The 16,671-nt window shown below is 36.5% G+C and overlaps 1 protein-coding gene across 1 annotated transcript in view; it reads left to right on the top strand.

The window, feature by feature from the left end:
* The window catches only part of ARMC2 (armadillo repeat containing 2), a 177,749-nt gene that overhangs the window by 36,434 nt on the left and 124,644 nt on the right, over positions 1-16,671 (top strand). The window contains exon 5 of the mRNA XM_069077084.1: positions 11,273-11,483. Within this exon, the coding sequence (XP_068933185.1) occupies positions 11,273-11,483 (211 nt within the window). The remainder of the gene's footprint in view (positions 1-11,272; positions 11,484-16,671) is intronic.

The raw sequence follows: 16,671 nt of genomic DNA, 5'->3' as shown, positions 1-16,671 counted from the left end.
TTTGCTGGAGGAGATCCAGCATGAACTCCTGATTACAGAGGGATTCTCTGTGAATAACAAGGGCTTCCTGACACCCCTGTTAAAGGGTGTCATCACGCTGATTACATCAATTCCTTGGACATTGTAGAGTTTCATATAAGAAATCTATAATCTATTAAAGCAGTTTTACCTAATCATTCACTTAAGGAAAGATCAAGTGGATGAAGAATGCCAATTCCCCAAATTTTTTTGAAAATTTTTTCCATTTAATTTCTCTCTTATGAAATTAATTAATACTAAATAGCATTTCCATATACAATGTGAATAAGAAAAGGGAGCTAGTACATTAAAACTGCAAATCTCTATGATACAGGGCATACTTTTCTTGTTTAAGTGAATAAAAAAATCAATATGCAATGTATAAAGTTGTCTTGCTTGTATTATGTTATCCCTTCTGACCTCCTCCATCTCCCAAATTAAAAAAAGGAGGAAAAAATCCACTGAAACAAACTTACAGTTTTAAGAAAACAGTTTTCCTCATTAGTCATGTCCCAAAATGTATAGCTAATTCTGCCTCATGAGTCTGTTACCTCTCTGTCAAGACATGGGTATCCATCTTTGTCACTGGTCCTTTGGAGTTATGTTTGATCGTTGTATTGATCACAGTTCTTTTTAAAAAAAAAATCATTTCTTTAAAACATTTTTTTCTTTTTAAATTTTGATTTCCAAATTGTCTCCCACCCACCCCTTCCTTACTCAGTGAGAAATTAGTATGTTATTAGTATGTTATCAATTACATGTGTGAAATCATGCAAAACATATTTCTACATTAGCCATATATTTTTTTTAAAGCAAGAAAATTATACTTTAATTTGTACTCAGAGTTCATCAGTTCTCTCTCTGGAGGTGAATAGCATTTTTTTTCTTTATGAGTCCTTTGGAATAGTTTTGGATCATGCTACTGATCAGAGTAGCCAGATCCTTCACAGTTGATCATCATTACTACATTGCTATTACCGTGCACAATGATCTCCCAGTTCTCACTTCAGTTTGCATTAGTTCATGTATGTTTTGTCATGTTTTTCGGAAACTGTCTCATTTGTCATTTCTTATAGCACAATCATACTCCATTATGATTATGTGCCACAACTTATTTGGACATTCCCCAGTTGATGGGCATTCCCTTAATTTCTAGTTCTTTGCCACCACAAAAAAGCTACTATAAATATTTTTGTACATACAGATCCTTTTCCTTGTTTTTCATCTCTTTGGGATACAGACTTAGTAGTGGCATTACTGGGTAATACCTGGGTAATTACTGGGTAAGCACAGTTGTATAGCTCTTTGGGCTTAGTTCCAAATTCTTTTTCAGGTTGGTTGGACTAGTTCACTACTCTACTAACAGTTCATTAGTATGCCTATTTTTTTCCTCATCCCCTCCAGCATTGTCATTTCTGTTAGGTGTGAGGTGGTATCTCAGAGTTATTTTAATTTGCCTTTCTCTAATCAGTAGTGATTTAGAGCATTTTTTTCCATGACTATAGACAGCTTTGATTTCTTCTTTTGAAAACAGCCTGTATCCTTTGACCATTTATCACTTAGGGAATGGCTCTTTTTTTTTTTTATAAATTTGACTCAGTTCTATACTCAGTATATATTTGAGAAATGAGGCCTTTATTATATAAATATCCTGTAAAAATGTTTATATTCATTTTATTTATTCATTTATTTTATATTCATTGTCTTTGGTACCTTTTAGCAAAATGCAGTTTTCTTGATTATCCCTTTTAATTAGTTTTTTTTACTTTTGCTTTGTCTGAAGTCATAATTGCTACCCTTGCCTTTTTTACTTCAGCTGAAGCATAATAGTCTGCTCCAGCCCTTTTTAGCTCTCTCTCTCTCTCTCTCTGTCTCTCTCTCTCTCTCTCTCGTGTCTCTTATAAACTCATATTTTTGGATTCTAGTTTCTAATTTGTTCTGCTATCTGCTTCCATTTTATGGATAAGCTCATACTATTCACAGTTATTATTGCTAACTATGTATTTTCTTCCATTCTGTTTTTTTCTGGTTATCCTTCTTTCTCTCTTTTCATGATGTCTCTTCTCAGAAGTCTGTTTTGCTTCTAACCATTGCCACCCTTAATCTGCCTTCCTTTTTATCATCCCTTGAGTTCCCTTTCTTTTATCCCCTTCCCCTTCTATTTTCATATTGAGTAAGTTACATTTCTATGCACAACTGAGTGCATATAAAGTCTTCCCTCTGAGCCAATTCCAGTGAGAATGAGGTTCAAACACTGTCCCATTTCCCCCTTCACTGTAAAAGCTCCTCCTTGCATGCCTCTTTTATGTGAGAAAATTTTGCTCATTCTACCTCTCTCACCTTTTCCTAGTACACCTCTGTTCCTCACCCCTTCATTTCTTTTGGAGATCATTCCAACATAATCAACTCACATCCATGCCCTCTGTCTATGTAAACTCCCCTTAACTGCCCTAATAGTGGTGAAGTTCTTAGGACTTACATATGTTATATTCCCTGAATGTAAACAGTTTAACTTTATTAAGGCCTGTTTTATGCTTCTCTTGAGTTTATATTTAAATATCACATTTTCAATTCAGCTCTGGTCTTTTCATCAGGAATCCTTGATAGTCCTCTCATTCATTAAATGCCCCTTTTCCCTTTGAAGGATTATGTTCAGTTTTTCTGGGTAGGTTGTTCTTGGTTATAATGCTAGGTCCTTTGCCTTCTAGAATATCATATTCTAAGCATTGTACTTCTTTAATGTGGTAGCTGCTAAATCTTGTGTGATCCTGACTGTAGCTCCATGAATATTTGATTGATTTTTTCAGGTACCTTGAAGTATTTTCTCTTTGACCTGAGAGCTCTGGAATTTGACTGTAATATTCCTGAGAATTTTCATTTTGAGATCTCTTTCAGGAAGTGATTGGTGGATTGTTTCAATTTCTATTTTATTCTATGGATCTAAGCTATCAGGGAAGTTTTCCATGATAATTTTTTGAAATATGTCTAGGCTCTTTCTTTGATCATGGCTTTCAGGTAGTCCAATAACACTTAAATTATCTCTTCTCATTCCATTTTCCAGGTCAATTGCTTTTCTGACAAGATTTTTCACATTTTCTATTTTTTTCTTTCTCTTGATTTTTTTTTTGTTTCTTGATGTCTGATGGAGTCATTAGCTTCTACTTAGCCGATTCTAATTTTTAAAGAATTATTTTCTTCAGTAAGATCTTGCACCTCTTTTTCCACTTGACTGATTTTTTGTTTTTCTTGTTCTTGTTCAGTAATTTGTCTTGACTCTTCGTGACCCCATGAACCATAGTGCTCCAGGCCCTTCTGTCCTCCCCTTTCTCCCAAAGTGCGTCCAAGCTCATGTTCATTGTTTCCATAACACTTTCTATCTATCTCATCCTCTCTTTTCTCCTTTTCTTCCTTTAATCTTTCCCAACATTATGGTCTTTATAAGAAGTTCTTTTCTTCAGTGAATTTTTATGCCTTTTTTAAACCATTAAATCAGTTCTGTTTTTTAAGGTATTATTTTCTTCAGTATTTTTGTTCCTCTTTTACCTAGTCATTAATTCTCTTTTCATGATTTTCTTGCATTATTCTAATTTCTTTTCCCAATTTTTCCTCTACCACTCTTGTCTCCTTCTTTAACCCTTCTAGTAATTCTTGTTGGGCTTGGGTCCAACTAGCATTTCTCTTTGAGACTTTGTAGCTATTTTCACATTCTTTTGAATTTATATCTTGGTTCTTCTTTGCTACTGTAGTAGTTTTTATGATTGTTACTTTTTGTTATTGTTGTTATTTGCTCATTTTTATAGCCTATTTTTTGACTTGTAACTTTATGTTAAAGTTCAACTCTGCTTACCTGAGGATGGGAAGGCACTGTCCCTAGCTTCAGACTTTCTCTTGCTGCTGTTTTCAGAGCTAGTTTTAGGGGTCTGCAAGTTTTAGGTGCTTCTAGAGTGGTGTGATACTGAGAGAAGTCTGAACACTGACCTGGTCCTCTGCAGTCACAAACAGTAGTGCTTTTTTTGCCTTGGAACTGTGACCAGGGCCCTTGCTCCTTTGTGACCAGTCAACCCCCTAGTGCTCTTCTCAACTCTGTGACCTAGAATTGCATATGGGCAATAGAGTTGCCCATCAGTGCCAGTTCTACCCAGTACCAGCAAAGAGTCTCCTGTACTTTCTTTCTGATGAGTTGTCTGACTCCCTTTCCATCTCTGAGCTGGATTCTGAGTCCCCCGAGAGCTGCTGCTGCCACTGCCACATGTGTTGACTTCAGACGGGTTTCCACCCTGGTGTTCTCTTGCTGACCTCCTGAGTTTTATTAGGTCACACAAACATCTTACTTTTACCTTTTGTTGCCTCTACCATTCCAAAATTTGATTTGAGGCATTTGGAGGAAAATGTTCAGAGAGTTCAGCTGGCTCAGTTGCCCAAATTTTTGGCACTCATTTGGATAATCTATAGAGCTTGTCCATCAGTATGTATATTTTAGACAGAGAGTATAGAAGGATGTTTGGCCCAGAGTTGATCAAGAGGAGGAAAATGAACTGTGTTGCTTTTGGGAAATTGCAAGCTCCTTTGCCCACTCCAAGCTTCCCATGAAAGCAGAGACCCATGTTTTTAATATCAGCATTCTACTAGAGTCACTATATGGCAATGAGATTTGAAATACAGCTATCTTCAAGAATTAAAAGTGGATATCACACAGAGAGCAATGAAGAGGCACATGGTGGGTATGAGCAGGCTATAGCATATAACCAATGAGGACCTCTTAGAAGAAGAGGAATGAGAGATATTATCAAGGCATGCTACAGGAGGAAGAGAAAACAGGCTGCTCATGTGATGAGCATATGCTAAGACAGCCAGAATGATCTGTTGGTGTCCTTGTGAGGTCAGGAGAAAGTGAGAAAGTCTTCCACCATAGTGCACCCTTAGTGGTTTGCTCTTTGGAAGACAAGGACAAGAGTTGAACAAGATGGATGGTTTGTCATCTGCAGTGTTGGAGGGAGCTTCTGAATCAAAGACATCATGGATCCAATTGAATATTATCCAGTCTACACATTTTCATCTTCTCCACAGGAATATCATGAGAGATTTAATCATATATTTTATTGAAATCTATGGCAATGCCACTCTGTGTGCAAATATACATATAACACAACACATACATATATGTACATATATGAAAATAAACACACCTGTAAGTACATGCACGTGTACACAAATCTGTGTGTGCAGACATATATGCATGCATGTGTATATATGTATATGTGATAAATATTTTTTTTCCTCCTTATAAGAATAAATTATATCTTAAGTCACCAAGGGTAAGCCTCCAATTTTTTTTTGAGCCAAATTTTCTTCTGGAATAGGGGTTATTAAACTTTTTTGTGTCTTTTGCACTCTGTTACACTTAAGGACACCTGAGAATCATATTTAAAGACATAAAGTAAATACATAAGTGATTACAAAGGAAACCAACTATATTGATGTATATTTATTGAAATATGAAAAAAATAAATTCACAGGTTAAGAACCCCTGATAATCTAGTCCAATTTCTATATTTTACAGAGGAGGAAACAGGCCCAAAGAAGGAAAGGGAGTTGCTCAAGATTACCCAGGGAGTAAACACTTGGGTTGTGATTTTAAAGATCCAGGCCCCCTAATTCCAAATCAAGGCCTTCTTGTAGTGTACTATGCTTTTTCTGATGCTGTTTCCTCCACCCTACTCAGATCCATCACAGACCTTATAACCTTCCCTGAACCTGATACCATAACTCTTTTCTCTGTCTTCCTCCTCCAAACTCTCTTTGGCCCCCTGAAGTCCAAGCTATAGACTTGGTCCCCAACCCTTTCTTTATCCCCTTCCCCAAGCCTGTAAGTGAATAGAACAAGGGTTTCTTAACTTTTTTTGGCATACTGGTGAAGCCTATGGCTCTCCAATCAGAATACTGTTTTTGAGTGCACAAAATAAAATATGTATAGGATTACAAAGGAAACCAATCACATTGTAGTAAAGATGCTTTTTTCCTCCCATCAAAGTTTGTGGAAACCCTGAAATCCAACCATGGATTCTAAGTTTAAAATCCTTGTTTTAAAGTATCTATCAGGAGATGGAATCTTACCTAGCTTATATCTGAACTCTTTGGAAGTTTTCCTAAAGACTATAGGGTACATATAGACTGTGTCCAGCATTCCCTTCCTTATATACCCAAAATTCATACTCATTGCCTCTTAAGGTTTCTATCATCTCAACTTCACCAATCAGATCTTAGTTATTGGTTTTAATCATGTTCAGAATAGTATCCCATCATTTTCCCCCTCTTCTGAAGAATAAATTCATTTGCAAGGCAAGTCAAGAATGTTAAAACTATTTTGTCTTTATCAGAGAGAGAGAGACCTCTGGAAGGCATACAAATTGGTGCAGTCCCAATATCATGACGACTTTGCTTTCCCCATGCTAGTTTTGTTGTCTTCAGTTCTTCTGCCCTGGCAGCCTCTTGTAAACACCAACCAGTATAACACCTATTTCTCCTTGGTTTGATCTTTTTCTGAAATATGATCTGCCAAAAAAAAAGAAAGAAAGAAAGAAAGAAATATGATCTGTTGCTTCAAGGACCGTCCATTATGTAAAGAAAAGTTGACTTGTTAATGTAATTAGTGCTTAGAAAAGAGTTAATCTAATTAGATTTGCAGATTAATTAAATTTATACAGAAACCTATAAAAATATCTTTCTGAATCTTTTCTATCTATCCTATATATATTTTGTCTGTATGTGGTTGCTTACATGTTGCTCTTCTATTAGAATTCAAGCTTCTTGAGGGCGAGGACAGTGCTTTTGCCTGTTTTTTTTTCTTGTTTTTTTTTGTTTTGTTTTGTTTTGTTTTTTGGTGTTCCCACTCCTATGGGTCTGGCTCTGTGAAAAGGGCTTAATAAATACTTGTTGACTGATTGTTCTGTGTGTTTTAGGAAATATAAGAAGAGTCAGAGGCCAATGATGTTGACTTCTTTTGTCATGGCTCTCAATTTATACTGTTGAGCCCTGTTATTGGAAACAGCCCTGCTCTCGGTACACAAGAGAGATAGAAAAGAATTACTCAGACTCAGTGTCTTTATGTAAAAGAGCTGTAAGGAAACATTGATGTAGACAAACTTGTGGTAGAGAAATCACAGAGGAGATTTGGAGGCCTGTTTCTACTTTTAAGAATCTATGAAGATAGAATGAAGGGTAAGAAATAATTAAGCAGAGAGGGTAGATTTTAATATGCAGAGAGAAGATGTAAATAAGAACAAAATGTATCAGAAAGGGAGAAAAAAGCAACAGATGAAGAGGACGAAATAAGAATGAAGAGGAATGAGGGATGAAAAAATGCATAACCCTCAGTTCTGTATTAAAGGCCAGCCCATTTAATGAACCTGTGCCTTTGTGGAGCAATGCAAGAAGGATCATAGTGAAGCAAATTGAGTGTCTTTTATTTTGGGCTGTTTGGAAACGTTGATTATCAGCATCAGAATGACATGGTAAAGTTACCGAGAACTTGGCAAGGTGGTTATTTGGCTGTATTAACTGGACCAGTGTTGAAATGTGAAGTGTCAGAAAAAATAGGCACTAATTTTAATGAGAAATTTCCGGGTCCCAGCTAACTAACAATTGTTTCGCATATGCAAATATGGTGAATTTCGTTAAACCTGTGCCCAATCAGCATTTAGTGGAGATAGTCACCTTTGAATAAGAGGTACAGTATTGTGGAAGAAAACGGATTTAGAATCAGAAAACTTAATATCTCTGTGGCTTTGGGTAGGTTATTTTGGGTAGGTTTTTTAACTTCTCTGGGTTTCCTCATCTGTAAAATGAGAGGTTGCATTAGACAGTTTCAAAGGTCCCTTTCAGTTCCAGAGCCTCTGTTAGTCTAAGAATATGACCCAAGAATCAGATTTGCAGTTGGAGCATGTTGAAATCTTAGTTCCACGCATACCACTGCCTTTTCCCTGCCTCAGTTTTCTCATTTGTAAAATGCTTGTCATGACTGCCCCACCTGTCACAGTGCTGTTGAGGAAATGATCTGTGACCCTCGCCTTGGTGTCATTCCTGAGAATATGAAGTGGTAGAGGATCATGGGCTTGGTGCCAGTCTTTCATCTTATCCCAGTCGTAGAGAGTCTTCCCCTTGAGAGTGGGAAAGGAGTGAAGCATCTCTACGCTCCCCAGACCTTGAGCAGAGCCCAAACACATTCACATGCATACATATACACTGTATGCTCCAGGATGCTTACAGCACAGAACCCATCTTCTGGGAGATATGGTTCTGTTCCTCATTCTACTTTATCTCCTTTTCCATAGTTGGAGGAAGTCTCCGTGCTACCCAATAAACTGCACTATTGCCACCACCCCTACCACTCCCAGAGAAAGAGGGAATGAATGGAGGATGAGAGAAAGGATGTAGAAGTACCTTTTGAATTATAAGATCTTAATAAAATGAGGCAACAAAACACTGTCAATAGAGCTAGCAGACCTAGGAGCTAGGAAGACATGGGTTCACATTCCGCTTCTGACATACTTGCTCTGTGACCCTAGACAAGTTACTTGACCTCTCTGTGTCCTAAGGGACCGAACATTAAAAGTTTCAGAGAAAGTACCCATTTGCGTTGCTAGAAGCAGTTTCCTCATTGGGAGTTCCCTAGATCAATGAAATCACAGGTCCCATTCCATATAAAACACAAGACATTATTAAATGTGCTCTAGGAACTGATATAATAATGGAGGATTTCCCTTTATGTTGATGCCTCAGTGTACTTCTTTTTTTAAAAAATAGGGTTGACAGTTTCTGGCATTGTCCTTACAAGATTGGTGTAAAATTTTCTTGGGTTTTTATTTTTGACTTCTTGAGATAGAATACTGTGTAAAGTGTTTATCTCATGTACCCAGAAATGCTGCAGGTGATCGTTAGTACGCTTTGTCCAAGTGTGACTGAAAAGGCACGTGTGTTCCTAACAGACTTTTTTTTTTTCCAGGAAGTAATTTGTTCTCCAGTTAGTGACTCTGTTGGAAGGGCCTGTTGTTTTGGCCATCTCTGGTCCTTCGTGTCCTATTTTGAGATACCACTGTTGGCTGTACTCCAGGCTGGTCTGTTTGTTGCTGTGATTTCACAGCCCTTGAAACTCCCTCTGCCTCATGCCTTGAAGTTGTATGGAAGCATGTCATCAGAACCTTTTATCCCCTACTTTGGTTTTGCAGGGGCCACTCCCTTGGCTCTCTGCATCTACAGGTTCTGTGCTGGTCATCATTGGCAGTCCTGCTTGGACTTGGAGTGTGTCAGCACCATAAATAATAGGATTGAAGGGGAATTGTGATTCTGTGAGCATAATCTCTTGATTATGAGACAAGAGCACCATCTTCTTTCTCTCTTTCTCCCTCCCTTTCCCTCCACCTTTGCACTAGACTTACTTTTTGCTTCTACCACCCTGCAGGCATGGCCATGGTTGGGGTGGGTGGAGCGGCATGGCAGGTTTGAAACCCCTGGAACAGGAAATTAGGTTTGCAGACAGCACTAATTAAATAAAGTCGGGACAGCTGCTTAATGTCTTTGTTTTCAAATATTTTTGTTGGCTGTTAGTTGGCTTTAAGTTGCCAGAAAGAAACATGCATAATAGATTGTTCCTAAACTGCTGTGCTCCTAATTATTATTTTCAAGTTTCACCAGGAACTTAAAGATTTAACCAGCAATGTTGAAATAAATTTGCAGACTTGGTGGTTCTGAGATCAGGGATTTAGCTATTACAATTTCAGGGTTTAAGTCCATTGAGAATAAGATGGATACTGATGGACAGGTTTCTCCTCTTTGTAAGGAGTGAAAAACCCTATTGTGGTAGAATGCTAAGAACAGTGGTATTGAACCCCTCTTTTTCCTTGTTTCTTCTTACTTCCTCCCTCAAAACCACTAAGTGTATCCATCCAGAAACAGTATAGCTTTGGAGCTCTTTGTTCCAAAACACAATTTGCCTTTCCTCAGTTAAATGGTTTGAAAACAGTCTAGTATGATGGAAGAGATGCGAGCCAGGAGATCTGGATTGTTTGCTGTCATTTTGTCAAGGGCAGGCTGGTAAAGGTTTCACAATTGGCTTGGGGCTGGGGGTGGGGAAGAAGAGAAGCTGGACAGACTTTAAAATTTAATCTGCATTGTTTACATATTCTCTGACGCTTAAGTCTAGAAATCAACAAAACGTTAAGTCAGATTGTCAAGGTGTAAATGCTCATACTGAAAATTTAACAATCTGCTCAGTGGAACAACACACCCTTGGTTTCTTTCATTACCTTGGGCAAGTCACTTACATTCTGTTTCCTGATTTGCAAAATGATGGAATAAATGGTCTTAAATGGAATTAAAAGTTGATTTTTTTTTCCAGTCCTAGAGTTTGATGTTAATAAAACAGTTTGGGGTGTAGTTCTATGTCAGGTGTTTCATTAAAACAACAACAAAACACCAAACTTGAGGCTTTCTGAAGAGGGAAGAGGCAGCTAGGTAGTGCCTAAAATACTGGATTTGGGATTAAGAATACCTAAATTCAAACTGTAAAAACAAGGTTATTGGACTAGATAATCTAAGGTTCCCCCATTTCTAAGTCTCTGATCCTGTGCTTTCTTATTACATAGAGGAGGAAAATGATACCCAGAGAGGTGCAGGATTTACTTAAGGTTGAGGAGGTAACAGGTGGCAGGATCAGAATTCCAATCCAGCTCTCCTGGTTCTCAGTCCAGTGTTATTTTTATTACAGCACACTTAAGAATCAGACTTTTTCTTCTCCTTTGTTGATTTGAATTCTATTTGTTAAATCTCCTTTAGGAATATTTTGAGAAATATTTTCAGAATAAATACTTTAATGTCCATTGTATTTTTTCTTTAATTTTATAACCTATGACTGATTTCAAGAAGATTTATTAGCAACTGTTAGTTGACATTTTAAGTGCTGGTTACTTAATATACCACATATGTTACAAAGTTAAAGTAGCTGCCTTCAAGTAGGCTATAAACTAAAGAAAAGACATGGGTAGAATGATGATATCATGCTTTAAAATAATAGTGAAGTTTTTCATACATTTTTAGAGAGGTTTTTGACTCTCTAATTCCAGATATCTCATATGCAACATAAGATTTAGGACGTGTACATTTTTAGAACCCCCCAAAAAATGTTACTGGTTAATATAGTAGTATTATGAGGACATTTTAGTAAATTTTGTAAAAAAAAGAAATTGTTGGTTATTTGCAGCAAAGAAGAGACTGAAATCTGAGGACACCATTATCACAGGGGATTCTTCAATTAAAATAAATGGAATTTGTCTGACAGAATTAAATTCCATTGGTCATTTTGACAGTCATAATCCTCAGTTAACACATGATGGAGACCTAAATGAAACCAACGAACAGGCTATTTTGAAAGGGAAAGCAACATCGACAGCAGCCCATCTCAGAAGTGGAGGGTTAGTATTAACTTTTCTATTTGTAGTCTTTTAGCATTACCACTTTTCCTTTAACTGTTGTCTTCTTAAATATAACTGTTTGTTCTATGTTGGTTAGTTTATTAATTAGTTGATTTTGTCTCTACATTTTCCCCCCTTTTATGTCCACAAATGCTAAGATAATGATTTATGAGAGAATGTGGGATTTCCTGCTCTGTTTAGTCCATGGGTAAATTTACAGAATTTCATATTTATTCCCAATAAAACCTTTATTCACACATACCAAACTAACTCATTGAGGAGTATCAGATAAAGTCATTTATTTTAGTTATAAGCTTGACTACCTCTGGAGTATTGACTGGTCATCTAGTTTATGGTTTATCCAGGACTCCTGCTGGACTTCCTTTTATCTCCTACTGTCTCCCCTTTGACCGATTCTCTCTTTGTTGGCAGTGCCACAAGAGATTGGGCAGGGGCAAGAAGAAGGGACTGCCACTTAAATTACTGAATTTCATTTTGAAAAAGAACTTCTGTAAAAACAAAATTATAATTATGGAAAATTTTAAATTATTGGCTAAAGATTTTGGAATTTGAGAATTGGCTTGAGATTTGGAAAATTCTTTGGATTTCAGTTATCTATGCTATCTATCCCTTATTAAAATGAGTAATTGAGAGCTCCTTGTATTTTATACCATCTTTCTAGGTAGGGCACCCTTCAGAAGCAGCACTCCTATCTACATTAAACATCTGAAGGACAGAAGAGAAGTTAAATTTGGGGACTTCATACTGAAACAGCCTTTAATTGAAAAAATAAAAAGGGGCCTTGTGCTCTTAAGTCTCAGCCATTGTCATATTAAGGCAAACAGAACTACTGTATTCAGGTTCTGGACTGCATAGTGTTGATTAAAGACACTTTTGCAGGGTTTTCCAATGGGTCATTGATGAACCAACTGCTTTGTTTGAATTTGCCTAACAAAATTAAATTTCATTGGCCATTTTAAGACCAATTAAATTTCTTGATCTGATTTTGGCTGTGTGTACACACACCAATAGTTTTGACTCAGTTGATTGGCTAATTATCTTTTCATTTGAACTGATTTTTCATACTGTCCCAGCCTTTGTTAGCATAGTCACACATAGAATTTATAGTAGCACAAGTAGCTTTCTTTATGTTATTTTTCATTTAGAACATTTTTTAGATTAAAAGCAAAGGGGATTAGTAAAAGAAAGTACTTCAAACTGGGATTTGGGGAGTTCATGATAAATAATCAAACTGGTCATTTTGGGTAAATGTCTTTCCATTTGCAAAAGAAGTCTTTAGATATCAGTTAAAACATAAAAGTAGTAGACACTTATTTTTCTTTCAGTATAGTAATTTCAAAAAATTATATTGCTGTCCTCATCCTTATAAAAAGTTAAAATTGCCTATGAAATTCTAAACAGGAGTCATTCTGGTTTTTAGAATACTTTGTTTCTAAAGAGCCCTTTTGGCAAGCCAGTGTTCCTTATGTTTCCTGAAATCGAAATTGCCAAGGGCATCTTAGTTTAGAAATTTGTTATGTTAAGCCAAAAAAAAAAACAAATCAGAGAATGGAAGAGCTTCTTCATGATATCCAATATTACAAGATGTTAACAATTGTAATAAATATTTTCTTTTTATTTTATTGGAATTTTTTATATTATATATTGATGAAGTTTGGAGTATACATTTGCAAATTTTACTTTCAGTAAGTTATTTTTTTGCTTCATCAATTTCAGCCTCTTTATTTTTGGATTGGAAATTTGTAGAAGAAATGACATAAAATTTATTCATTATAATGAAAACAAACAATGGAACATATTAGCAATTCTTTTTTTTTTTTTAAGCAATTGGGGTTAAGTAACTTGCTCAAGGTTACACGGCCAGGTGTTTCTGGGTGGGTGCTAAGTGTCTGAGCCCGGGATTCGATCTCCAGGTCTTCTCAACACTGGAGCCGGTGCTCTTACTCACTGTGCTACCTGGCCACCCCCATATTAGCAATTCTTAACATTTATGAATAAGAAGTATATAAGAATATATGATGATGTTTTATGTTAAATGAACAATTTCAAGGAACATTGTTATATAATGTAATATTCCCAACATTAAAAATAAAATTCTGCCATCATTTAACATATTTGCACTTTTAGAACATTAATGGGTAATAAAGAGCATCTTGTTGGAGGGTCCAAGCAAGTAGATAAGGGAGGTAAGGGAATTCCAAATTAGGAAAGGAACAGGCAGAAAACAGAAGATAAGATATTTATAAGTACAGGTTTAGGATAAATAGTAGGGTGGGCTTCTCAAATAGTTAAAAATAATAGCTGTATTAAAAAATTCCATTTGGGGCAGCTAGGTGGAGCAGTGAATAGAGTCTGGAGGACCTGAGTTCAAATCCAGCCTCAGGCACTTAACACTAACCATGTGACCTTGGGCAAGTCTCTTAACCCCAATTTCCCTGCCTCTCCCCCTCCAAAAAAAAAGTCCCCCCCCAAATTCCATTTGCAAGAAAAAAAAAAGCAGTGGCTATAGTAAAATCTCTTCAATTTGGACTCCAGAAATTGTTACCTGATAATTTAGATTTCATATTCCTTATGATTTTTTTAACCAAACTACTAAGTGTAAATAAGATTTGATGTTTAACAACCAATAAGTTTAGCAACCAATAAGTTGCTAAATTTGATGTTTCAGAGAGGAAACTTAAACATACTATCATTTTCATGTAAAAATAGCATATTCATTTCAAAGACTCTTTATTCACTAAAGTAGATATGGAATTCAGCTCTGTTCAGTAAAGATTAAAGGTCCAGTAAATGCTACGGTCTATGTTAGGCACTGGTGATAACAAAGACAAAAATTAAATAGATGCTGTGTTCAGGGAATTTGCATTCTGCTGGGCATGGTACAATATGCATACAAATAAGTAAATTAAAAATAATATATACAAAATTAAACTAAGTAATTCTTTTTTTTTCCTTTTTCAAATGCTTTATTAACTTCTGATTTATATCATTCATTTCCACCAGATTTTGAGTTACAAATTTTATCCCTGTTTTTCCCCTACCCACCACCCCAAAATAGCAGTCCCACAGGATATCCCCTCCTCCAATCTGCTCTCTCCCATATCTCCTCCCATATCCCCTTCGACTTTTCCAGTAGGGCAGGTGGATCTCTATGCCCCAGTGCCTGTATAACTTATTTCCCAATTACATGTAAAATAGTATTAATAATAGTATATATATATATATATATATATATATATATATATACATATATATTTTTTTTACATTTAATTTTAAAAATTTGAATTCCAGATTCATTCCCTTGTCACTCACCCTTACTGGGAAGATAAGCAATTCAGTATAGGTTGTACATGTGTAGTTAATGCGAAACGTTACCATAGTAGATATATTGTAAAAGAGTGACTATATTTCCCTCCCTCCTATCCCACCTCCCACTTGTTCTATTCTCTACTTTGATCCTGTACCTTTTCAAAGGTAGGTGCTTCCAACTTCCCTCCCCCCCCGCCCCCCCCCCCCTATCATCCCCCCTCTCATCCCCTTCCCCCCTACTCTCTTGTAGGGTGAGATACCCTATTTAGTATGTATGTCATTCCCTCCCTGAGCCAAATTCAATGGGAATAAGGTTGACCCATTCCCTTTTGCTTTCCTATTCTCCCCCTCTATTGTAACCATTTTCCCTTGCCTCTTCTATATGAGATAGTTTACCGCATTCTGTCTCCCCCCCATCTCCTCTCATTATATTCCTCTCTCACCTTTTTTTTACCTTTTAAGTATCATCCATTCCTATTAAATTGGTCCTGTGCCCTCTACTATAAACATATATACACACATACACATATGTATTCATATGCCCATATAGCCTCCGATACAGACATATATGTGTGTGTGTGTATGTATGTGTATATATATATATATATATATATATTCCCTTCAACTATTTTCATACTGAGAAAAGTTTCATCAGTTACAATTATCATTTTTCCATGTAGGAATGTTAATAGTTCAACTTTGACAAGTTCCTTATGATTTCTTTTCCCTGTTTAGCTTCTCATGCTTTTCTTGCTTCTTGTATCTGAATGTCAAAATTTCTATTCTATTCAACTCTGTTTTTTTTCATCAAGAATTCTTGAAAGTCCTCTATTCCACTGAATAACCATATTTTCCCCTGAAACATGATACTCAGTTTTGCTGGGTAGGTGATTCTTGGTTTTAATCCCAGCTCCTTTGACCTCCACAATATCATATTCCAAGATCCTGAGTTATCCTGATTGTGTTTCCACAATCTTCAAATTGTTTCTTCCTGGCTGCTTGTAATATTCTCTCCTTGATCTGGGAATTTCAGAACCTGGCTATAATATTCCTAGGAGTTTTCTTTTTGGGATCTTTTTCAGGGGGTGATCAGTGGATTCTTTCAACCTCTCTTTTGCCCTCTGGTTCTAAAACATCAGGGCAGTTTTCCTTGAGAATTTCTTGGAGGATGATTTCTAGGTTCTTTCTTTGATCATGGCTTTCAGATAGTCCAATAATTTTTAAATTATGTCTCCTGGATCCATTTTCCAGGTCAGTGGTCTTTCCCATGAGATATTTCACATTTCCTTGAATTCTTTCATTTATTTGGATCTGTTTAACAGCATCTTGATTTCTCATAAAGTCATTAGCTTCCATTTGCTCCAGTCTAATTCTGAAGGAATGATTCTCCTCATTGAGCTTTTGAGATTCTTTTTCCATCTGGCAAATTCTGCTTTTTAAGGCATTCTTCTCCTCATTGCCTTTTTGAGCCTCTTTTGCCATTTGAGTTGGTCTATTTTTTAAGGTGTTATTTTCCTCAGTCAGGCTGTTGACTCTCATTTTGTAATTTTCTTGCATCATTCTCATTTCTCTTCCCAATTTTTCCTCCACTTCTCTTATCTGCTTCTTAAGGCTCTCTATTGCCTGTAACCAGCTCGTATTTTTCTTGGAAGCTTTTGGTGCAGGAGTGCTGACTTCACTGTCTTCCTCCTGTTCCATGCCTTGATCCTTTTTGTCCCCAAATAGGAGTCTAATGTTGGATTGCTTTGCTTGGTTTGCTTCCTTTGCCTGCTCATTTTGCCACTCAATTACTTGACTTTTGAGCTTTTTGCCACAGTAGGACTCTGCCACTAGATGGGGGAGCTTTGTTCCAAACGCT

Source organism: Petaurus breviceps, unplaced genomic scaffold (assembly GCF_028583685.1).
Source record: "Petaurus breviceps papuanus isolate PSGF00001 unplaced genomic scaffold, PetGlider_PUasm1.0 90977, whole genome shotgun sequence".
Taxonomy (NCBI): Eukaryota; Metazoa; Chordata; class Mammalia; order Diprotodontia; family Petauridae; genus Petaurus; species Petaurus breviceps.
Note: the sequence above shows the minus strand (reverse complement) of the source record. Positions and strands in the feature narration are given on the sequence as shown.